Raw genomic sequence first — 26,166 nt, 5'->3', positions numbered from 1 at the left:
TTAGCCTGAAGGTGTTTTTTTTATTTTATTAATTTATGAATTAATTTTTATTATTGGGTAAAAACATTTGTTTTCAAATTTTGTGGATGGGAAGTATGAGAGTTGAATACTGGTGATTTCCCATCCCAACCCCTACCAATATGGCATTTATGTTTGTAGATCTATGTTAATATATACTTTTTAAGTTTCTTGCTGGGTATCTGGATAAGTCATTTTTCTCTTGTCTTCTCATTTGAAAATTTTTCATCAAAATAAATATGAATTATGAGTTAGATATTTTCTAATGCAGCCCAATTTTAAGCTTTTTGCTTGATTTCATATCAAAAAACGCATGGGCTACCAAAATTCGTTGCTTTCCACTCATTAAAAGGCTTTCCGTTGTCATGCTTTTATATGAAATGTTCATCCCAAGGCAAGTGATTTTTTTAACTTAAAAAAAATATCCTTAAGGGATTGAAGGTAAATGAGGCAACAACCATAAATCCTCACTTCTTACTCAAGGCAGAAGGAAAGGAATATATTAACCTTCAAATTCAAAATCTCACTCAAAAAAAAGCTTTTGAAGTACTGACTCATTGTAGACACTCTGCTTACCATCCTGCGGGGGATAGATGTTAGTGGTATTCAACTTCCCTAAGCGGCTCCCAAATACTTATGCCTTTGCCAGGGACAACGTGTGCTAACACATATATGTCACACACAAGGTGTTACCAGACATGATTTTGCCCTATGGAGTTCTTTTCACATCCAATTCTTCCAAATCTATGCTAATGAGTACTTCTTGTTCTTCTATGAGATTAAAATCTCCTGCTTTTGGAAGCAAGGCAAGAACTTTGCAAAGGAAAAAAATAAACTTTGTGGGTAATCCTCCATCAGCGATTGAGTTTCAAGTAGGATTTGTGAAAACACACACACACACACACACACACACACACACACACACACACGGCTCCCTCTTAGAAATTTATCACCTGGTTTTCATGCCCTCTGAATCTAGCTCCTCCATGAAATACTCATTCCTCCTTTTCAAGCTTTCTATAAACTGAGACACACTGGTTGGTTATTGCTGCTATTTTTGTCTCCCTGACTCTCCACATTATCTCCTTGCTTATACCTATCTGCTGATATCATTCTGAGGCCCCAGCCCTCAGGAAATATTGATGCTACATCGGTGGTCAAATCAGGAGTCAGAAAGATCCTCTGCGCCTGGCTCAGTGCCTGGAACATAGTAGGTATTCTGACAGAGCACCAATGACACACAGGGGCGAGGTATGTGGGTGAGTGAAGTGGGCTTGGGACAATAATAGAGTAGTGGTAATTATAGAAAACTGTCCAGTGCTGCCTAAACAGGGGCAGCAGTCACTCAGTTTAGCTCCATGAGGGAAAGCAGCAGACACAGTGTTGACAGATCCGATTATTCAAGGGAAGCCAGATATTTGGACTTTTATGTGAAAACTCCTGATTTTTAAATGTTGGCAACTAATTCCAAATTAAAAAAAAATTGGGTCATATTTGGCTCATCAATTGGTAATCTTTGGTTTAAAATCAGGCTGCTTAGTCCAATTTTCTTATGAATATTAGTTGAATAAATGAATGAACAAATGAGATCAGCTAGTCTGTTGGAACTGTGAGAGGTCCTCATTAGGTAACACGTCTCCAGAAGGTCAAAGACTCGGCTTACTTTCTTGTCTCCTTACATATCTCATCTGGTGTAGGTACCACAGTGCTCGTCTCTAGCTTCACAAAGAACTGAGTGTCATCACCTCAGGCTCCTCTGGGACCACAAAGGTGGAGCCCACGTCAGGCTGATGGCATTGCTATGATCTCAAGACTAATTAATTCTGTCCTCTGTCCAGCCAGCTCTGCCATCACACAAGCCAACAGAATGGTTTTGTTTGTTTGTTTTAAATCTTATTTTGGGGAGGAATAGAAGTGATCCATTAGGTAAAACTGTTCACAGTTATCTTGTAGGGAAATATCTGGATTATGAAAATACAGTGGAAGCTTCTGTAAAGTAGGTTAGGATCACAGCGGGAGGCACCATATAATTATATGGGAATTATCATCCTCGAACAGTGAACAATAATGTGTGGTCATTACTGTGGATCATCCAGATGGTTCATAATGAAATGCCCAAGTGAGTCCCCAGATACTGTGACTTCTTATAAACGTGTCACCTAATTTGCAGCCTTGCTCCTCTGTGGTGTTGCCTAGCAATACCAATGGTTACTGATTTTTGTCCTGTGAGGAGCTGACTCAGGCCATATTTCACTGTAATTTACATGCTCTGGATGATCAAGCAAGAAAAATGGGACCTGGATGTGCTGTTCTGCTGCTTTCCTGTTGAGGTGGGTTGGGATAGGGGCTGGGGGAGAGTACAGGATAGAGCAAACGGGTTTCTGGAAAGGATTTTTAAAGACAAACAATGAGCAACCTAGGCAAGAGAACCACCCAAAACAGTGAGGTTAGAAAAAGATTTCCTGGGCTTTTACATGTTTCCTTTTAATTGTGTAACTGAAAACCTCAGTAACAATCTTAAGATGATTTTAAACACTGATATTTCAAAAATGCTTTTCTGTTCCCCATAGGATCAGAGAAAAACAAGTGACGATATAGCAGGACATCTCCATCATCTGTAGTTTGGAGCCCTACAAACCTTAACTTCACAACTGGGACTGCCATTTGTTAGTCATGAGACCTTGAGCAAGTTACCTAACCTCTGTTATACACAGTTCCCATACTTACGTTAAATGGGAACAGTAATAGATGTCTCGTAGGGTTACGGTGAGAATTATAGGTACTTAACACCTAATTGGTACATAAAATGCATTAAATTACTAGGAATTATTTAATGCATTTTATAGGAATTATTAATGGCTTTTATAGGTAGGAATTACTAATGGCTTTAAAGCATGTACTGGTTTTTCTTCAAATAAATCAGGAAGCTCCCAAAGATAGCATTCTTCTGACCTTCACAAAGTTGGAATGAACTCAGTATCAGGAGGCCTTATCACCATGATACTAAATAAGGAGCTCTTGAAGCACAGTCTAAGTTTGGGAGCCAAGAGATGTGGGTTCTAATCCAGATTTTACTTATTAGCTGTGTGACTTTGTAGTAGGTTACTCAGCCTTTCAAAACCTTAGTTTCCTCATCTGCAAAATGGGATTAATTCTAGTACTCCTTTACTAGAGTACTAGTGTTGTTGTAAAGCGTTTTACGCAATGACTGGAACACCGGAAGTGCTCAATATACGTATGTCAGCCATCATTCTATGACTGGGCCAAAGCCCAGTGAGTGATGAGTGCCCAGGCTGACATAATAATTCACAGTAAGTGACCACCCAGAATTAGAAGCTTAATCTAACTTCTTTTCACAAATTTATATTGGAGGGAAAACAGGTTAAAGAGAAGAAGGATAAAAATGGTGACTAATTACGTCATGCCAAAGGAAGTCATGGATGCCATATTTTTTTGCATTATCTGACATCAGGTACAAGGAGACTGTTGGCATTATTTAAAGAATATGCAACTCAGGGAAAGAGATAATATAAAGATCTTTAAGTTCTGATTTTCAAAAGGAAAGCTCAAAAGGGACTCCAGCTATTTGGGGAAGTGGTTGTCCAGTGGTTAAGAAGTGAGTTCTGGGGTCCAAATCTGAACTTGACTCCATCAATTACTACCCCGTGTCCTTGGGCAAATTATTAACTACTCTAACTCTCAGTGCCCTTATCTGTAAAATGGTTATAAATAGAAGATGTTATAATAAAATAAGGTTATATATAATAGAGTCATAGGATTGATGTGAAAATTGAATGAGCCAATCTATATAAAATGCTTAGTATAGTGTCTGGCATATAGTAATTATTCAATAAATGTTAGTTATTCCAGTTGTCATTATTATTGCCTCCATGGGCATCAACTGAGAGTTCTGGATGAATATTCAACATTTTTTTCTGTTCTGTTCTTTTTCAGCTGGAGTTTCCAGGGAGAAAATGGTACATGGTAAAAGAATGGTGGTTTGAATAGCATGGTCAAACATGGTGAAAGAATATGGTTTGACTAGCAAAGAACGCAGAATGTCAGATACAATATTTTCCTAATCTTTCTTACCGGTACCACCTACTGTCTACTCCCAGCACCTGTCACCTATCTTTCACATTGTTAACAGGGTAAACCTTCCAGAACACAAACTGAAAATACACCTCTAAATCGCCCCCACACTTTTTTTTTGTTGGAATTTTATCAGCTCTCCTAATTTATTTAATCACTTAGACACCAGTTTTGAGGTTCCCTCCTGTGGACAGCATTCCTGAATGTCCCCCACCCCTCGTGTAAGTCTCTTCCTCCTATGTGTCTGTTCCAAGAACACATTTCTGTTGTGCTCTCTTCACCTATTTGCTTTCTGCCCTTTAGGGCAAGGGATCAAGTACACATTTGGTTCATTCCAGTACCCAGCAGAGTTCCTGGCACTCTTCAGGTGATTAAATGCTGCCGAATTGAATTAAATCTCTATTTAACAGTGCTGTGTTAATCTTCCTCAGCCTAATCGCCTTCGGTACTGATGCGGAGAATTCCTTCCATTTTAGTGTTCTAACTGCGGTTTCAACTATTGTCCTCAGTATCTCCATGGGGAGGGAGTGTGTAAAGGAAAAATGTATGTGGCCTTAACTCTTGGAACCCCTTCACCGCTTCTGTAAAGCAGGAGAATTTATATCATGCTTTACCGGAGAGTCCCCAGCACACAGAAGACAAAATGGTGGCAATGTCTTAGAAAAGGTGATGAAAAAAGCCCTGGGGCACAGAATGCATGCTGCCCGCTGGCTAAAGAACAATTTGGATGTTCTCCTGAATCTCATCTTGTGGCTTGGATGGATTTAGTCTCTTTTGCCAGGCAGAGAGAATCAATGCTAAATTATATCCAGCCACTGGGTCAGCACAGCTGAGTTTCAATCTCCAAAGCTCGGAGCATCGAACAATATGAAAAAAGCATACAGGAAAAGTGTCCTAGGGAAGCAGAGGAAAAACAATAAAACGAAAAAGAAAAAAAAAGAAAAGAAAACAACATCTCTAGCCTTTCCAGGGTGACTAACAGGGTAAGGGATAGAGAGAAAAGTATGAGAAGGCAAGAGAATTTGAGAACAGAATGAAACTGAGGAAAAGCAGACTGGAAGACAAAAAGGAAATTAATACCACTGATGTGGAAGTAATTCAAAGTAAAAACTATACTTATAATTATGTATTATTCTATACTTGAGCATTGTCCAGGATGTCATTTTACTGAATACATGGATCCCTACCACAATAGAAACAATCTTCCCAAATTATGAAGAACGTAAAGGGTCAAATTGAAAGTGGAACGTAAGTTCATGCAATCCTCTAAGTTTCATTTGTTTTAAGTGTAAATCCATTTACCATTACTCCTACTTAAATACCATATTGCATAAAGTGGGACTGTACAAGTGAGTTTAAAATCCAGGATGAAAAAGATATGGTAGAAGATTAAGATACGTTTCACTAATAGTCCATTATGCACCTTAGATTAAACAGCAAATGCCTGCTCGTGAACCAGAAATCTGATGATACAGGAGAGCCAGGCCTTATAAACATACAAATGGTGGCCCAAGGACGTTTGCAGGATTCAAAAATTAGTGCAGTAATTGCTTTTCCAGATTTTTATCAATATGTTGGGAAGAAGATTTTTTTTTTTCAGCCTGCCCAACATCTTAAAGCTATAGATGCCAGATGAAATCAAGACTTTTTGGAAGGAAATGAGTTGAGTACCACGTCACATTGACTTTCTCATTGCACAAAGGATGGGAGAACTTTGTAAATACAGAAACTGTAATTATACAGCTTCAGGATAACGTCTGCTCAACTGAAAGCCAGATTTCCAAAAAGACCAGTTCCCACGTTATCTTAAGGACAGATATAGCAGGATCTAAAGTATTGGCACGCGGTGAATAGACTTCTTTTTGAGGAAAAATATAGGAAAGATAAGTCAATGACTTACTACTGAACCACTGGAAACTGCCTAGAAATATGATGACTGCAAGAAAAACAACAACAACTGAAAGCAATTTATTTGGCCAATACCTACATAGATCTATGAGGTGCCAGGACTATTCTACATGTTCTATCAATAGCACTCCACGGAATACACTTAACAGCCCTAAGAGACACGTGCTATATCTTCCCTGTTTTACATAAGGGAATTTGAGTCAGAGAGAAGTTAAGTCGTCCAAGGTCACACAGCTATTAAGTGGTAGAGCCAAGCTTTGAATCAAGATGGCTGGCCAACTCCACAGTGTGTTTGCCTACCGTGTTTCCCCCAAAATAAGACCTAACCAGAAAATAAGCCCTAGCATGATTTTTCAAGATGACATCCCCTGAACATAAACCCTAATGCATCTTTTGGGGCAAAAATTAATACAGGACATGGTCTTACTTTTGGGGAAACACGGTACAACTCGCTGTGCTCCGTCCATGAGTCTGGTGGGGAGAGGCTACCATGAATGCACCCACAAATAGGCATATTTAATCTAAATCGGCGTATTGAACAATGCTGCCTTTAAGCTCCAAGGCTCAGCTCCTCATCTTCTAATCCTCACTAGCATGAAAAAGATGGGGAGCAGTCCTGAGGTCAAGAACAGACTAACATTCTAGATAGGAAAGTGCATGACCTATTGTGTCCTGAATGGAAATGTGAAACAGGGAAAGGAAGATGAATAACTGGATAAAGCATTTTTTTCCTGAACCGGCAGAGGTGAATTTTCATCATGCATAGTTTTCTAGCATGAGATTCTGACTCCCTACGGTTTTTAACTCCTGCCTATAATGGTTGTTCTGGCCTTAAGGCATTAGAGTTGAAGCAAAGCTGCATTAGCTATTGGTTATTTGGGATTCAGTTTTGCTCCCCTGGGGGAGTCAGAAACCAGAAGTAGCTGCACTGGTTATTGCATTTCTGAAACTCAACAATAGTTAACTAGTCTACTGTTCTGGCTAATGTTCCCTCAGCGACTTATCTACAGTGGGGTTCCCCATGGGGTGATTACTCACGTCAGCTTGCAATAGAAATGTATTTTGTGAATGAATGAATATGTGAATCCATGCACAGTAGTAAGAAACCAATGTGATGTAGACCCATAAGCTTTATATAAACAGCAAAGCTGCTTGATTCTTTACAAGTGTGTGAGTATGAGTGTGTGTGTGTCTCTGTGTGTGTAGGTATTCGTGTGTGTGTGTGTGTGTGTGTCACAGTCTCATGTGAGCCACCAAGACAACCTATAAAAGGACAGTGTGGTGTGGGTGAGGGGATTCTTTCTTCATGTCTGAGGTGAATCTGACATTGTAAGATTTGGCGGATCTGATAAGGTTGGGAGAGAAATGGACCCTGACAGCCGCTGGGAGTTTGTTTTTAGACCATGGTCAACATCCAGGCGTGAGTGCATGGTGCAAAGCCCAGATGCAAGCGTCAAACCAAGAAGAGCTTTGGCTGTGATCAGAGGAAAATGTCTCCTAACGGAATGCAAGTCATCCAACCTGCACTTATTACGTGACGTCCTGCTTATTTATTCAACAAGCCAGAGTATCATTAATGTTTTATTTGGGAGAAAACACCCTTGGAATGCTCTTGTCTCATAAATGATATTTATATATCAACATACAGTTGAGTGGGCAGTTGTTGGTAAAATGGAAGTGCTTTTTTACCTCCAATGATTACCCCCATCCTTTGGTACCTGTGACAGCTGCTTTCTATCTCTGGGAACTCTGAGTCCTCCCCTCTGAAGGAGTTCTAACTGCGTCTTTTCAGCATGTGGTAAGTTCAAGAGAATAAAGATGGAGCTGTGACTTTGTGGATACTTCTTTGTGTTTTTCCTTCTTCAGGCTAGGCTATGCATACACTCAAATGCCATCAAAATCAATTTTGGGGCACATGTCTTTGTGGTTTTCAAAGCAAATGAGAGAGGGAGAGGAAGAGGGAAAGGGAGAAGGAGACGGAAAAGGAGAGAGAAAGGGAGAGGGAGAGAGTGAGCGAGCTTATTCTCATACTCAAAAGCAATTGTTTCAGTAAAACCATTCATATTCCCTTCATGTCTCAAGTAAAATTTATTTAAAATGTGCACAAAACAAAGATTCAATTTTGACCATCTTTGACGCTCAAATCTGAGAGGAATGCTTTAGTATTCCCCAAAGAGGAGCTATTTAACTTGTCGCTGTGTTTGCTCTATGAGAGGCATTAATAGCCTTCCTTCCTCTATCCAGGCATTTAAACTACTGTCATCCTATTAAAAACACGGCCAGTAAATTGGATTTTATTCTTCTCCAGTGAGGATTTTCACTCCTGTGGCCTATTCACTTACCCACTGAGGCTGCATGCAACATCTTTCTTTCTAATTTAAACTGATCTATGATTTAGGATAAAAAGAAAGGTTACAATACTGCCTTTCAGGGACAACTTCTCCACGTTTTGAATGAAATAGTCAGGAAAATGACTTTCTTCGGGGATCAAATGACAATTTATGAAAGCTCATATTGAAGCTGGGTTAGAAAATAGAGGCCGGGGAAATAAGTTCTGCTGTTTGGTGAGAAAAAGAAAAAAAGAAAAGAAAAGCCAGCAAGCCAGTGAAAGTTTAATCTTAGTGTCAGCTTCAAGTTAACACTAAATGTATATGTGAAAGAACTGGAATGATTTTACAAAAGAGAGACAGGGATGGCTATGTGTATGAAAGCGTTCAGACTCTGAAGGCAAACTGAGGAGCAAGTAATGTCACTCTTTGAATCTCAGTTTTCTCAAAGGTAAAACACACAGTAATGCCCGTTGCCACTATTGAGAGACGTATGAGATGACTATCAGGTGTGTGGCACAGAGTAGGCACTTTAAGAAGTTCCACTCTCTTGTTTTGCCTCTTTACCATCTCTTGAAGGCCTCTGGTTTCCTATACTTAGACACACACACACACACACACACACACACACATGCATACGTAGTACCCTAGTGCCCTTCGACAGGAGAGACTGCTAGCACGTAGCACGTTAGTTCAGTGGGTAAAAAGCCACAAGCTGCTCATCTCAAAGGAGCCCCCATTTTGACTGGGCCAAAAATATATAGTAGTTTTGGATCTCCCTGAGTCAGCCAGTTCCAATGCCCTGAATTCCTACACCTTCTTCTCTGCCCGCCCATGATCCTCATCATCTTTTGAGAACGGCTCTCAAATCTGACTTTGTCTAGAAACACTTTCCAGATGATCCTGTCCTCTGCGTTCACACTCGAGATGCCTTTCCTTAAGATCTAGCAAGCAGAGCTCCCCTGCACTGGGAGCTTACTCTGTGCCTACCACGCTGTATGAGCACCAGCATGGTTTCCCAGTTTGGTTTATTAATCTGCAATTATCATGATATGAAGCTGCAGCCACAAAAATGTACTTTCACTCCTTCAGGAATAAGGGCCTTGTTCCTTCAAATAGCTCTCCTTCCTCCTGCTCCTTCCTCCCACAGTGCTTTTAACCAAGAGCAGTTAATAGATTCCCTAGGATGGCGGTGCTCACACCTTATTCCTGTTTTTCAGGGGCTACCTCTAGGGAGACCCCAGCGGCCTCTGGTCCACCCTCTTCCCCTTCCTCCCCTGTATTTCAATCAGAGCACCTACAAGCTGCTCCTTTGTACAGCTTGATCTCTGGTGTGCATATTTTCCCCCTTTTCTTTTTTTGTTCTTCGTGAAAAGTGTCTTTTATTCTACATAAATGTACAAATCCTTCTCCTTCCCCCTTTTTTTTAAGGAGGGCGTACGTAGCTCAATGGCCCATGTGGGGATTGAACCGGCAACCTTGGTGTTATGAGCACTGCGCTCTCACCAACTGAGCTAACTCCTAAATTTACAAATCAAGTTGTGAAGTTCCATGAATATCAATAATAGGCTTGAGTTGCATTTACAGTTTAACTTGTGAAGAACTGATATCTGTATAATACATCAAAATTTATTTCGATCTTCTATGTTCTTCAGAAATGATTATTTACTGTTTTGCTATCAAGTTCTTAAATATTTCCTTTGGGTTAGTTTATGGTACTTTATGGTTTTGTTGCATTTGTGAGTGGGGTCTTTATTTCTTTGCTGGTCTAGAGGAAGGCTATCGGTTCAGGCACATTAATAAAGGATCTGACATGAGTGAACTCTTAATAGTTTTAACAGTTTAAAAAAATTATTTACTCTTCCCTGTGGGAATTCTTTTATCAGTGGGGTTCTGCTATTATTAAAAAAATTGTTTTTGAAAACCCATCATCTAGGGTATAGGAAAGATGGTGGGAAAAAAAAAAGATATTTGCTACTCATTTGTGAGGCTTGTACAATGAAAATGTCCTGGAATTTAGGTCACTGAAGCTATCTGTTCACCTCCCACTGCCTGAGCCAGACTGATAAAGCAATGGGAGAGATGGCATCAGGATGTCACAACAGCCAATGAAGAGGGAAACGAGGGAGCAAAACTGTTTTTCAGAAAGGCAGGAGAAATGGTCCCAGGATACCCCCCAACCAATCTGAATGAATGTAACATAAATGTGTTGGCTATGAAGTGAAAACAGCAGAGACGGGCTGATAATGGGAAGTGAATTTACTGTGGGGAAAATTTCCTGTCTTTCTAACAGCAAATAAGACAAGTATCACACTATGAGTATGCTGTCATTTTCAGACATCTCATTACAGGATTCTGAAGGTTTTGTCATGAAAAACAGCCTCAAAGGAATTACGTCTCAGGCACGAGGACCTGCTGTTCTAAGCTGTCTCAAGCCCTGCAGTTAAATAATCCTTCAATTCAATTACAGGCCCACTACACAAGTATTATTCTTACTTTTGTGTCTCTTAAGGTATCAAGTTCACTTATTTGTTAAATGCTGCTATATTCAATAAAATTGTTGTTATAATGAAAAAAATGTAAATCAAAGTTTGAAATTCTACAAGGAAGGAGAAATTACTAGCATTGTAGAAGAGAATCCAAGAATTGAATGAAAAGCTTCTTTTGAATGAATGTTTCTTTTGCAGTTTCCTCCTCACACGGCTTAATACGAAAGTATGTGGTAGATGCTACTTTACAGGTTTTTGAACAATAAACTTCTTAGAATCTTGTAATTCTTTGAATATATAAAATTAGGCCCCGCGATGCAATACATGCAAAATCCAACAGTAGATCCAAGGGAAGAAAAGGAAAAGAAATAAGAGAAGAACAAAGAGTTTGGAAAGAAAAGAGGAAGAAGTGAACAGGAGAACTCTTCAAGAAGGCGAGAGGCAGAGAGCAAACATTTCTCAGTGCAGCAGCAATTCCAGAACTAGAAGGAGATTTATTCAATCGTCTAGCATGTATTGACTGAGCAGCTACTTAACTCATGTCAGCGCCATCCTACAGGCTGGGAATACAGTGGTGGCCGCAGCAGACATGACTGCTATCCACTACTGCACAGACAACCATCCGCTGACTAGGATTTGGTTGGTCACCACCAGAGAGCCTTTGACAGGACATGAGGTAAGACAATCTACCTGGTTAGAGACATACAGTTCTCCAGCAGAAAAATTATAAAAAGAAGCACTCATTCAATCCATTCAACAAATACTTATTGGGACCCTTAAGTGCTGGGTCCTGGAGATAGAGTAGAGCCTGCCCCATATCCTGCCATGTTAAAGATGTAAGGGTAGAGACAGGCAGCAAACAACAAAGAAATACATACATGGTGATAAGTGTTATTGAGAAATACAGAGCAGGGCAAGGAGATCCAGAACTCTGATCATCATTGTTTTGACTTTGCTATTTCCAAAGGTTGATTGAGTAAGGCCTCTTGATCGGGTGACATTTGAAGTTTGAGTTGAAGGAAGGGAGGGTAGGAGCCATTTGGATGTCCCGGGGGAGAAGGAACATACATGCAAAGGCCCTGAGGCAGGAATCTGCTTGGAGTTTGTGAAAAGGGGCTGCTAGGAAGCCAGAGAAATGAAACAAAGGGGATGATGCATGAGAGAGAGAGAGATGAAGGCAGAGAGACAGGAAGGAAGGAGAGCAGAGTAAGGCCAAAAGGAAGGGGAAAAGGAAGAGAGAGAGAGAGGAAGGCAGAGAGGCAGGTCACAGGAGGCCTTACGGCCACTGTAAAGACGTGGGCTTTTACTACTGGTCAGATGGCTTTCAGCAGAGGTGGGGCATAATTTCACTTATGTTTTAGGGGAACCAGAATTCTTAGATGACAAGTTTTAAGGCATGCCTTTTCTGAGGGAGGACTCAGGGCCACTGTATAGAAGTTGGGCTCAGGGGCCAGCAGAGAGCCCTGTACAGGGGAAGAAAAGGGGGAACACCACGTCTCTTTCTCTATAAGTCAGGGATTTGAGAAGACAGGACGAAGGTTACTAAGGATGGGAAGAAGAAGAAGGGGAACACATCTGACCTTCACGGGGGTCTGCCCGTGAAGACCTTGGGGAGGCACAGTGCCCAGCGCTGGCTGGCTCCTCTGGCAGTCAGGGTGGTGACATGGCCCCAGTCCGGCCCATGTGATGTAAGTGAAAGTCTGCCTCTGGGAACACGGAGGTTTTCCTGATAAAAAAAGACAGCTGCCCTGCCTTCTCCCTCCCAGAATAGAGATATGATAGGGGGCGTAGCTGCCATCCTATGAGGATGAGAATGACAGAAACACTCTGGATGAAAGAAGGAGAAAAAAAACCAGGAGGCTGGGTCTCTAACGGCAGGGTGGAGCTATGTTACCAGCTTTGGATTGTTTACTATTGTGCTTCTTGTTAAATAAGACAAATAGAACACTAAAAAACGATTAAGGACAATCTAAAAAGGCTAGATAGTGTGTGACTCCAATGATATGACATTATGGAAAAGGCAAAACTATGGAGACAGTAAAAAGACCCGTGGTTTGCAGGGTTTCAGGAGAGAGATGAATAACAGGCAGAGCACAGAGGATTTTCAGGGCAGTGGAAATATTACAATGATGGATATATGTCATTGTACATTTTTCCAAACCGATAGGTTGTACCACACCAAGAGCAAACCCTAAGGTAAACTATGGATTTTGGGTGACGATGATGGGTCAGTGTAGGGTCATCCTTGGTAACAAATGTACCATCTGGTGAGTGATGTTGATAATGTGCATGTGTGGGCGCTGGGGGGATAATGGGAGATCTCTGTACCTTCCTCTCATTTTGTTGTAAGCCTAAAACTGTTCTAAAAAATAAAGTCTTAAAAAGAACTATTAAGTTAAGCTACTGCAGTTGGAGTCTATCATATAACACTGAACAGAATGTTAACTCAAAAATCTTTGCCAAACAATCAGCAAGCAGTAATTACATGCTTTTTGAGTACTGTTGTATTGAATACTCACCATAAGCTTCAGTATTCCCTTTTATAGATGAAGAAACCAAGGCCCTAAAAGGCTGAGTAATAGTAATCATGAACTTATGTTGTTGGTGATATCATTATCCCATTTTACAAATAGAAAAACTGAGGCCCAATTAGGTTGAGAAACTTGTTCAAGGTCTCAGAGCAAGAGGCTGAGCAAGGATTTGAACCCAGGCAGTCTGACTCTCAGCCCACATGCTGACCATGCACGCTACACGGCCAAGCTCTAATGCCATGCCATCTGTCCTATTCCCACATCAGTCTGTCCGCTATCACCACCCACTCTCTGAGCTCCCCCGGAGTTGCAGAGCCGGCTATAAGCTTCTTGTGTAGATTAGTACTCATGTCCTCCTGGATCGGTAGGTCAACAGCAATTTCATACGCTTGAGCAAAAGCCGACTGATGAGAGCACGGTGCCCTGGGGATTCATGAGCGGGGCTGCAATTCTGGGTGTCGGGATGTGATGGGAGGAGCTAAGACTAAGACAGGTCTTGCTGCACAGGCTTATGTATGGGAAATTCACGTCTTATAGACTAAATGTATAATGAGTCCAGGGATAGGACAAGGCTCCTGGTATTTATATTGGTGTCTACATTAAGAGAACCAGGAACATGGAGTTGGGCATGAAGTTACATAAAGAGGCAGAGCAGCATATGAACTATAAACCCAGACTCTGAGTTAGACACATATAGGTTCAAATTTTGGCTCTGCCGTTGACTTCCTGTGTCACTTGGTGAGGTGAGACACATCCTGTTTATACATAAGTATCCTCTGAATGATGGAGTAGGGCTAGTGTAAGGATTAAACGAGATGGTTCACGCAGAGTACTAAGTGTAGTGCCTGGCCTATAGTAAGCATTCTGCAGATATTAGCTGCTGGTATTAATATTAGACAAATTGATAGTAGGAACACACTCCAAAAGAGCTACATTCAGCATCTTTGTTTTAGGTTCATAAAGATGTCCACCTGGGTAAGTATAATGGCTTGCCTAGAGAAAGTGTTAAAATCAATATGAGACACTGAATTTTTTAGAGAGATCAATTCAGACAGCCAAGTTGTGATCTCAAAGATTGATGATAATTCTAGTTCTCTAGGTCTTTCTGATATCACAAGAGAAACAACGTCTTCATTCCAACCATTTCCATGAGCCTTTTTTTTTCATAATGTCCTGTTCAGAATTTTGTGGCCCTGGAAAGCCATGGCTCAGCCTTATTTGGACTCAGCCTTTATCCGAAGGCTGACAATGGTTTTGTCCTTTCCACACAATGTGGTCTGGCCAAAACACACCAATGAATAGTGAACAGATGACCTGATCAGTGGTGTATGTCCCTGAGACAGACTGAGTTAGATTAAAGGCGATTTCAAATTGTTTAGTATTTTCCCATTGAGGGGAGGAATCTCCTCCTCTCCTTCTGTCTGGGCTGGCCTTCATGACTGCTTGATGACAGTAAGTAGGACAAGTGATGTTTTGGGACTTCCCAGGCGAGGTCATTGGCAGGCTTGCAGCTTCCACCTGAGGTTCTTGGAAGATTTGCTCTTGGAACCGTTAGCTGCCATGTCAGAAATCCAACCAGGTGGAAAGACCCCAAGACAACATGAAGAGTCAGAGGGGTGAAGCTGACCTCAGTCTTTTAGCCGTGCCTACAAAGGTGCCAGACATGTGAGTGAGGCCCTTTTGGACCTTCTAACCTGCCCATCTACTAGCTGAGTAACACCCGATGACCTCCATTGATGCCACATGGAACAGAAGAATCACCCCACTGATTTCTGCCCAAATTTCTGATCCATGAAATCATGAGCAATTAATATGGTGGTGGTTTTAAGCCACTAAGTCTTGGGTGCTTTGTTACATAATGATACAGAACCAAAACACAAACACTGCTAGATCTTGTGGCTCAGAGGTCAAACCAACCACCAATGAAAGCTTTTAGTAAGGGCTTAATCACTGCAGTTTGAAAGACAAAAGAACCTGAGTGGTACAGATGAGGCAAAGGGAAATGTCTTTCCGTCTTTCCTAGGCCATCAGTCCTACACAATGTTTTCAAGTTATGCTGAAAACTTCCCTTTGTGAACACTGACCATATGCCATGTGGTGCCAGTGTACTACTCAGCTAGGTGGATGCCAGGAACACCACTACACTGTCCTTCGGTGCAACAGGGAAGCTAATGGAGCGTCATCAACTTGGTGATGTAACCAGCATGCTCTACACTGTTCAAGGTAACAATTTGGCACGAGGACTTCAAATGGATTCAAATGATTAGATGTAAACTAAAAGAGAGATGACTATTTTTGAGAGCTGTAGGTTAATTTTTTGGGTTGTTCTTAGAATGGAAAATGATTGTGAATTTGGGGGGGATGTACCAGAGCAATCTGTTTTCTTTGCTGCGTGCTATGGAGCAATTTTAAAGCACTGAAATGCTTTCCATATTTTTTAATCACTCACATCCAGAACTGACTATGGCTCTCAGCTTCCCTCAGATTCACACCATTGCAGCACTCCATGTCTTTTGGGGAGCGGTTTCACCTTGAAAGTAGGCTCCCGGATTCAGAAGGCATATATTGATACAGCAGGAACAAACACTTTAATTGCAACACAGTCCCACAAGAGCCAGGTGTTTCGGAAAACCACTGATGGCCTGACTCTGAGACAACCCAGATTCACTTTTTCTTATTTCTCAGAAACAAAACATAACCTCTCACATCAAACAGGAAAGACAAAAACAGGCCCTACCAGAAACCGAACTCCTTCAAAACAAAAAAGAGTTTAGATTGTTGAGACCTGGGGCAAAGGGGTGGACACACACACACACACACACACACACACACACACACACACACACACACACAGTTCTATATGCATAGAACATCTCTGGAAGAAGCCCTAAGAAATTGATAGCTGTGGTTTTCTCTGGAGAGAATTGGGGGACTGAAAAATATTGGGAGGATGATGGAGGAAGAAGACTTATTTTTTCACCATAGCCTTTTGAATATTTTGAATTGAAAAATAATATACTGTATTATTTTTCAAAATAATGAAAGAGAATAATTCCAAACCTGTATATGGTACTTCAGGTCTACTAGGCACTATGTTAAATGATTTATGTGTAATCCCTTCTTTAATACTTACAACAACCTTGTGATATAGGTGTTATATATCCTCCTGATTTTATAGATGAGGAAACTGAGATACAGAGGTTAAGTAACTTGTTTAAGGTCACACAGCCAGTAAATATAGAGGTAGGATCTGGACCCAGAGCGTCTGGCTCTGGAGTCTGTCTTCTTAATTACTACATAATACTGCCTTGCCCCAAATACATATACTCAGTTGCCTGCTTATAATCGAGTTGGAGAAGATAAACTAGTTCTTTTCTTTTCTCACATGGCCCTCTACAGTGATGGGGTGAAGAAAATGGTGGCTCAAGAAACAATCTTAAACCTGTAGGTCTTTAGAGGGCTTTGAAATTATGTGAATATCACGTCAAAACATGAATTTGCCCAAATTGCTTAATCTTTTTGAGTCTTACCAGCTACTATGTGCCAGGTACTCTGCTAGACCTTGGGGACAACTAGTGAATAAATTACAGTCCTAACTCTTGAGAAACTTTCTGTATCCTGGGGGAGACAGGCTGTAAACAAGTAACCACACAAATTATGACGTAAGCAATAAAAACAAATGAAAGGATGCATGAGAGATGAGGATTGGGAGCCCTGCTTTGTACTGGATGGTCAGGAAGTGTCATTTAGACAGAACACTGAAGAATGGACCAGGGTAAAGCAGGGGAAGTAGGAGAGGCAAGGGAAAGAAAGCATTCTGGGTGGGGGCAACAGCCTGTGCAAAGACCCTGAGGCAGGAAAGACGTTACCTGTTTGAGGATAAAAAGGCCTCTGTGGCTAAAGCAAAGTGAGTGAAATTCAGTTTGGAGAAAGAGGCACATCATGTAGACCATGGTAAGTTTTTCACAGTTTTCCTGAGAGCCATGGGAAGCCACTGCAGGTTATAAGCAGGAGTGACATATTTGGACTGACTTCTTAAGAAGATTACTTGGGCTGCTGTGTGGAAAATAGACAACGGAGAAGGCAAGGGAGGAAGTGGAAGACCAGCTAGGAAGCTACTGCAAGAATCCATGGACGTGATGAAGATGGCTAGGAAAACAGTGCTGGCAGCCAGAGCCGTAGATAAATTTAAGATCTGTTTTGAGGGTACAATATTTTATGCAATTAGAATAATAACGTTGGTTATTCTGAATCATAAATTTCTAGGCGCGAAAATGCTTTGTCAACTGTGAACTGCTCAACAGAGGTAACTGACTATTATTACAGAGGAAGAAACCAAGTACAGACCAGAGAGACTCCAACTTGCTCAAAGTCACACAACGGCTTGGTGATGGGGTGGAAGATGTGCTGGGATCCCTTCACTCCCTTCTTTGGGGCTGCGCCATTGGGAAGAAGGAGGAGACAGTGACCAGATCTGATTCCCTGTCACGTGGCCCTCAGGGTGAAGAGAGTAATGATATTTAGGATGTCTCTGGCTACGGATTAACCCTAGTAAATGGAACTCAGGTCTATGATTCAGGGCTCCTTGGAGAACATCAGGTCAGCTATACAACTCTCTGGGGTACAAAAGGGAGATTTTTCATAATCGAAATGTTCCACAGTGAGAGGTGATCCCCTGATCTTCCCGTTATTCTGAGGGAGAGGTGTATGTCAGCGAGGGGATGCAGGGACTGGGGAAGCCACTCTTGAGGTTCCCGTGTTTACTTTGTCTGAATCTCTCGATTGCCAGTACCCTTGACATTATTTAGCAAAGCTTTATATTGGGTAAGAGCTCTGATTTATGTGACAAGATTTGACAATCTCTTCCCATGTGTTCTTTCAGTGGCAGAGACCTGTTCCCCAGGTTATTAGCTGTGTCCCATTAGGCCCAATTACAAGGTCCAGGGACAAAGGGAGAATGGATGTGGTTATATTTGAACCCCTTGCTAGTGGCCTAACTTTGACATTTATTTGACACATCAGATATCTATCTATTGGAAAAATTAACTTTTTAAGATACTTATGCAAGTTAAGAAACCTGATGTATCTGCCTTCATTGTGATGAGTAAACTGGAAGAACTCAGTATGGATTCTTTGGGATAGTTCATATGATTTCCTGGGAGGTGAACCTCACCTTTTGGGTCTCCAACGACTGATCTTAAGTAGCCACCTCAGAGAGAGCTCTTTGGATGCTTAGAAGCTTATCTCCCACCCTCCAACTGCCGAAGAATCAGTACAATATTCGTGTTCTGCAGTGAACATACCACAATGACTCTCGGCCCTCCAAGTCATGAAGCCCTCTTCTCTCTCTCTCTCTCTCTCTCTCTCTCTCTCACACACACACACACACACACACAATTTATCTTCACATACAACCTCATTTTGGAACTTAGAAGGATGATGGAAGAGAACTGTCACTCTAGTTGGAAGGGAGAAAAGCTTTTTGTCCTCTCTGTCTTATAACAAACTGTAATTATGCTGGAGGCATCAAAAGACAGAATCAAAAGACACCCGGACCTCAGATTCTACTCCTGCTACTAAGATCCCTGATCGTGAACTGAGCTGTGGCAGATACAGCAGACACTAAACAGGACATTGGCAGGCTTGTGGGACGGAAGTGTGAACACGTTTTATGAAGAGAAAAAAGCCTTTTTACATCCTCTCTCCCCCCAAAATAAGCTCCCAAACTAAAGCCTAAGGTTTACCTTCAGCGAGTGGGTCCAGGGTGTGAATCATGAGCTGGAAGATGCTGTTCCTCATGAGACTGTTGTGGAGGGAGGCAGAGCTTCCGCCTCGCTGGAGACGAGGCTTAGGCTGAGCAGGGAAAGCAGACAAAGAGGCTGTTAGTGCTCAGAAACCGAAGGCAAGTGCGTTAGAGATTAGAGCCCCACCGTATCCGGTGGTCACTCATTGCTGTCACATGATCACACACTATTGAACCAAAGATTTTCAAAGTACATTTGAAATTCCCCAAAGGAATGGCTTTCTCACCTCCTTTCCTACTAAATGAATTCATTGCTATCATTTTTTTTAGAGCTTAAGAGATGCTGGTCAATGTGCTATATGCTTCACCTCCATTAGTTTCTCTCATTCTCAAAATGAACGCAATGAACTAGGCACCGTTATTATTCCCTATAGGCACATGGGGAAACTCTGTCTCTGAGAAGGGAAATGAGATATTTTCACACAGACAAAAAATGGAGGATAGAGGAATGGATCTCAAGTTTGCTTGTCTCAAAATTTGTTATCTGAACCAGTGGGTGGTCTCTGAAATGTTTGGATTGTTCACCCTATCAGTAAAATTTTTGAGTATGTATGTACGTATATATGTGTCCATCAACATCTATATCTGTATCTGTATCTGTATATATATGCTCATATTTTATTATGTGTGTGGATATAGATATCCACACACATAATAAAATATGAGCATATATATTATAAAACACTTGCAAAAGCAGAAATTATGAAGAATAATATGGAAAGTAAATGACAGAGGTGCTAATATTTTCTCCTTGCTCCCCAAGAGAATACCTTGCACATCTCCTGGGGTTCCTCGTCTCTACCCTAGGCCATAGTTCTAATCCACGAAGCCCTATGGTTTGTGCTAAGTGACATTTAAAGAGAGAGAACCACTTAATATGAATCCACAGAGAAGCTTACTGACTTCAAAGGGGGACTTCTTTTGCATAGACTCCTACTAGTGTGATCCTTTGGCTGAATAAATAAAGATGATAGGTAAGAGAAGAAGAATGGACCTCTAGAGGTGAGGTTACCAATAAGCTCTTTTTCTTTTATCTTCAAAAGCAAACAATCTGAAAAAAAGAAACCCAAACCCTCTGGATTGTGACAGATTTTTATCCTGAATAAGAACTGTTTCCTCTTCCTTTGGTTGATTTTTTTGTTGGTTATCAAAGGGAAAGACACTCCAGAGCCCAAGCTTCCCAGACAGGCAGATTTAAGAGAGGGTAACATACTGTAAGGAAATTAAATTTCTTATTGAACTTTTGTTCCAAAATCTTAACATGAGATTCTGGGGTCAGGTAAAAATAAAATACTGTGTCTATTTCTCATTGTCTTCCAACCCTTTACAATGCAGGGTTTTCCAAAATATTCCATCATACTCCCACAAGGGACCCACAGGGGACTTCCAAAGAAAAGTCCCATATGAGAGTCCATGATCAAATACATTTGGAAAGTGCTACATCCTAGACCAAACCACCTTTAGAGTTTTAAGATACACATTAGACCACTAAGTTGAAAGGAAATCAGGTTAACTGGGTTAAGTTGGATAGTGTTTCCAAACTATTGCCCAAGGGTCTCTTACTTTGAAGAATACTTATTAACAATCATAGTCTGTATGTTTGGAGACAAACATGAAACCTATAGTAAGCTTGAAGTATGGGTAAAATGTCAGTCTGAGGCATATGGAGAAATCTGTGTGTTTTTATTATAATTTATATTCTATTAGAAATCATGTTCCCAACTCTACAGGGTTTGGAGAAGAATCAGAGGGGATTACTGGTGTCTCAGTGGTGAACCAGATCATGAGCTCTTCAAAGAAAGAGATCTGATCAGCCCCCGTAGGCCAGTACTGGACCTGGCATATCCTATGGGCTTTTAACAAATGTCATACATCTTTGTTTTGAGCACTAGAGGAGGAAGGATGGGGTCAAACGTATCTTCATTCCTAGTCCTTTCTAACTTAAAAATCTTTTAACATTTTAATTGATTGTATTATTTGATTCATATGGTTCAAGTTCAAAATATTTTAGGGGCCAGGCGAAGAGACTTGAATAGAGTTGAAACATGATCACTGATGGCTGCACACAAAAATTCTGAAGGTCATTTCCCTGTCAGGTTGCACAATACAAAATGTGATGTATTAATTAGATAGGAACTGACAAATGTGCTTGTGAATAATTGGTCATAACCACTGAACCTATGGTTCTTAATTTGAGAAACTGGAAGAACTCTGCTATGAAGATCTTCATTAGCAAAGGGTTATATCTATGGAGGAACTTAAAGCATTCTTTTGGGCATTATGTATATATTGAATATATAGATGTCATGCAGCATTTCTTTTGACGCAACCAAAAGAAATCTCTGACCCCAAATGAGGCGCATGCAGATATACAAAGAAAACAGAGCTCAAGCATGAAATTCCCCCACTGCCCCCAAATGTCAGCTCAACATCCCTTGGAATGCAATTTGAGAATCTCACTCTTTCAACTCCTATCAAAGTTCATGCCAAATGAAAGCGAGAACTCAAACTTTGACGTCTAGTCCCAGAGATACATTTGTCAGTGACTGTCAGAATTCCGTTGGCAGTAACTGTAGGCCAGAGCGTACACCCACACCCGTAGATTAAACCATTTCAGTACTCCAAGGGAGAGGACGATCTGTTGAGCACATGAGCCCCTCTTGCTCCCAGCCCTGCCCCCACACTGTCCACAGGCACATGAACAGGTACAGACAGGGCCACTGCTTCCTACCGGTAGGGCCTGTTCATCCTTGTCCCTGGCTGTAGACGACTGCGTAAGAGGAAAAGGCAAAAACAAAAGACAAAGAAATAAATAAACGACACATCACGTATAGGTTCTACATTTAATAACAAGCATCAGTACAGGGAAATATTTGGTTCTTTCTGATTCTGGGAAGGCTCATGCCAACACAGGGGGCCAAGAGTGTATATTTCTAGCTAACAAATAATGCTTTGTTTAGGCACATGGCACATTCTCCTGAAAGGTCAAAGTCGAATGGGCAACCAGAATACCTAGCAATAAAGGGCAATTAAATCAATTATGGCCCAGCCATGCTGTGGAATACCATGTGGTCATTAAAATGAATGAGGTGAGTACACATGTATGGACGTGGAAAAATATCGAAGATATATTGTTATGTAACAAATTTTAAACCTTATTTATTACCTCATTTTATAAAAGAAAATGAATTGATAATACTTTAATACATGTGAAGAAAAAAATTCTGCAAGAATTATACCAAACTGCTATTAGTGGTTACTTTGGGGAATGGTATTACAAGGAAGTGTCATTTTTCATGTCTTTTGGAGGGAGTCAACATTTACTGCCCCGCATGCGGTGAATAAAAACAAAGCTTGAAAAAAGTAAGCCACTGAATTAAAGACTAGGAACATCACACGTGGACTTCAGATAATCCACCTTCTTTCCTGCCCCCAGAGTTCTAGTTTTTCCTTCTAATAATGAAAATATTTGTCCAGTTGAGAAATGTTGACTAAAACACAAGGGCATGTGAACGCCTGGTCATTTGTTGGGAGAGACACAACTCAGATAAGGTGACAATGGAGTTCTACCAACATGCCCCAACTGGACAGCTCTGCTTTCCCAATTTAATATGAGTACTTCCTGTTCAAAAGACCCGGGGCACCCTCCTATGGTCTTTTCAACGATGTAGAGGTACCGTGTGAATTTTCTCATGCGCAGACCACTACCTTGGTCACTTCACCTCAACTATTGATGCATACAGCAAGAAAAAACTGGAACTTTTCCCTTTGTTTTGCCTTTTCTCATCTTCTCCATTACAATCTTTGCTGATCTATGTCTTTGGGAACAATCACACTTTTGGAAAAGAGTAGAGTAGAAGTGCAGAGCTGTTTTAAAACCCTTAGTGGCCCTATGCTCTCTTTTTTAGTCCTACCAGACATGTCAAAAAAAGAAAAAGAAAACACCCCCACATCCACCTAAAATATACATTCTTGTGTAAAAAAAAAATGAAAAGGATTATTATAATTTTGCATTTCAAATTATCGGCTACATGCAATTCATTTATGATTGGCATGCTTCAAAACTTGGAAAGACAGAAAATCGAATCCACAAATTGTTTTCACATGTCGTTTTTAAGAAGACTAAATGTAATACTTAAGGACGTTGATACTATATAGTTTGTAGACATTCAACAAAAAATTTAATAATCTTATATTTAGATACCTCTTGGGAGTTTAGAGTCAATATCAACACATATGTTGTTCTTCTGGTTTCAAACATTTTTGTAGACTGTTGAAGGCTTTGTTCCTCTTAAGCACATGTAGAGTGATATGGGGTGGTGGTAATTTCTGAGCACAGCCCATGGGTATTACTAAATTTGCCATAAGCGCCTGATTTGGTGCTGTCTCTCAGTGACTTCTCTAAAAACACTAGTAATAATGATAATAATAATAATAATAATAATAATTAATAATAATAATCCCTGATTCCATAGTTTCCAGGCACTCACATGCTTGGGGAACTGGAATGGACCTGAAATTGTCCTTTGATTTCCCTTTTTGCTCCACAAGGCACTGCATGATCTCGTTTCTCTCTGGCAGGTCCTTTCATTTTTCTCTTCTTCCACATCAGACAGCTCAACAAATGGCCCCACATTAGACAGAACAATGCCCCAGGGAAATTATCCAGTGCAGCAAGCTCAGCCTTTGGACATACATTGAGATTAACTGTCAGAGCACGCCTTTTCAGTTAGCAAATTTACACCTTGTGGCGAAATGGGAGACAAATAATTATGAGCTGGGATGGATACCACAGAGATACCATGAAGAAACAGGATGAAACTGAGGGGAAAAAAGGGCAGTCTTTATAAGAGCAAAAATATCACCAGCTGAGCCTTTGGTTTAAAAAAACATATATTTAAAGAAAGTATTTGAGGAAAGTAAAAAAAACAAACAAACAACAATCTAAGGCTGTCTTTTAGTCTGAAAGGAAGAAGAAATATCTACCCAATTGACTTCCTTTTTCTTTCACAAACAAGGAGGACGATAAGACACAATAAATGAAAAGAAATGCCTTGTACATAAATTTTACGAAGAAAAATATGAGTGCAGAGAAAGGTCTGAAATCCTTCACAAAATCTCCCACTGTTTAATGTCAGCACAAGTTGACATTGTCAGTTTTCTTTCGAGTGTAATTTGCAGACATGAATATATATCAGGCTACAACATGTAAATTTAGGTATACACACAAATGGCAGCTGAGGCCATTAACTCCCCCACCCCGTACTTTCCATTTATGTAGCCCTGTTGTAAAAGAAACGAGAAATGTGACATGATAGCAATTGCTCATTTTCAGGGACTTACCTACATCCTCTGATAATTCCTGGAACCCACTCGACTTAGCCTCACTCTAACTGCTTCTTAAAACAAACTCACCATCCTGGCAATGAGCTGCTGATTATGTTAGGAATTCAATTCTAACGGGAGGGATTTTAATTACTACATTGGAAGTAACTGGTGAAGGTGACAAAGAAATGATCCAAATGTGTATAGCCCATAGTGTTTCTAACCACTGGGTTATTTAGCTAAGTATCTGGGTTTTGGGGTGGCTTCGACGTGGAGAATTTATTTTCAGGGCCATTGAACATCTGGCACGTTTACTCTAACTCATAGGATGTGACAGAAGATAACTTCTTCAAAAGAAGGCTAATGTGACTTTAAGCATTAACTTTGGCATTCTTATGCATTTTGCTTTTTAACCCCCTTCATTTTAAACACACCGAAATATCACACATTTGGGCTGTACTGGTTGGAAAGCCCAATTCCTGGGGTCAGTTCAAAGGCTGTGCCAACTATAGGAAAGATCTGCTAAGCCAAATCCCTAGCATACACAGCAATTCTTGAGGAATATTTAAAAGAATTCATATGCCAACTATAATTTTATATATATAATGTGATGGCTCGGTGCAATGTCTGAGGGATAGTGGAAGGGGGGATGGGGGAGGGGGGTTCACAGTTTGAGGGATATAAATGATGAATGTCTAAGTATTACCTTGTCTTGTGCACCTGAAACTGATAAAAAAAAAAACACACAAAAAACAAAACACACACACACACACACACACACACACACACAAAGAATTCATAAAATGCATCCCGAAGGGCCTCAAGTTGGGGCTCTGGCGTGCCATCACACACCCTGCTCTTCACTCATGAAAGCAGGACATCCCCCAGGCCAGGATGTAAGAAATACATCTTTTGCTTAAAAGGAAGTATTCTCTAATTCAGTCTCTTATTTATTTTAAACTGGTCCCCTCCCTAGTTACTGCAAGTAATTGAGTAACTGAGCAACTGCGATGTTGCCATTAATACCTGTTGTTCTCCCTGGTGGAAACGCCAATTCTATAAGGGAGTGCTACCCATTTGATAGGTGTTCGAAAGTGCCTCATCCCCTCCTCCACATAATAAAACACACAGCTCATTTAGAAAGCATTTTTAACATTATAAATCATTCAAAAATCCTTAAATCATCTCTCTTTCTTTGACCCTTGAAAGCCACTGGTTGAGAAATGATTTCTCTGACTACTAAGTATAGCTTTTATGTGACTTTGTATATAGACCTTATCCCACGTGCAGCCCTCCACGTCCACCGCGCACACATAAACACTGGGCAAATACAGAGCCCCTGGTTTACTCTGACTGGTAATTGCCCACCTGTAAATCACATAATCAAACGTGTCACTGGGAGATTTCATACACCAAAAGATGTGTGTAAAATAAGAGGTGGCTTTTCTGGCTAGTGCCTTGGCAACAGATATAGAAAGAGAAATAACTTGTCACAACAGTCAAGTAACAACCATAAACATCCACAATCATAACTTTTGACTAAGTTCTGTGAAATGTGCCTAAATTCATTGTGCCAAGGACCCAGAAGCACCATAAAGTCTGTAAAGAACAAATCTAAAAGTGTAATTATTTTGTCGTAAATGTGATCCAAAACATATATGTAAGTATACGTT

General features: G+C 40.7%; 1 protein-coding gene across 4 annotated transcripts in view; it reads right to left on the bottom strand.

Moving 5' to 3' along the window:
* Positions 1–26,166, bottom strand: part of SLC24A2 (solute carrier family 24 member 2) — a 245,013-nt gene that overhangs the window by 65,979 nt on the left and 152,868 nt on the right. For 2 of the 4 annotated variants that reach the window (XM_081066812.1, XM_081066814.1), the window contains exons 3-4: positions 21,900–21,938; positions 19,110–19,218 (exon numbers count right to left, since the gene is read on the bottom strand). In XM_081066812.1, coding sequence (XP_080922938.1) covers positions 19,110–19,218; positions 21,900–21,938 — 148 coding nt within the window. The remainder of the gene's footprint in view (positions 1–19,109; positions 19,219–21,899; positions 21,939–26,166) is intronic. The other 2 variants (XM_081066813.1, XM_081066815.1) reach the window with 1 other exon arrangement.

This window comes from Rhinolophus hipposideros, assembly GCF_964194185.1.
Source record: "Rhinolophus hipposideros genome assembly, chromosome: 11".
NCBI classification, from domain to species: domain Eukaryota; kingdom Metazoa; phylum Chordata; class Mammalia; order Chiroptera; family Rhinolophidae; genus Rhinolophus; species Rhinolophus hipposideros.
The sequence above is the reverse complement of the archived record's forward strand: the minus strand, read 5'-3'. Positions and strand labels throughout refer to the sequence as shown.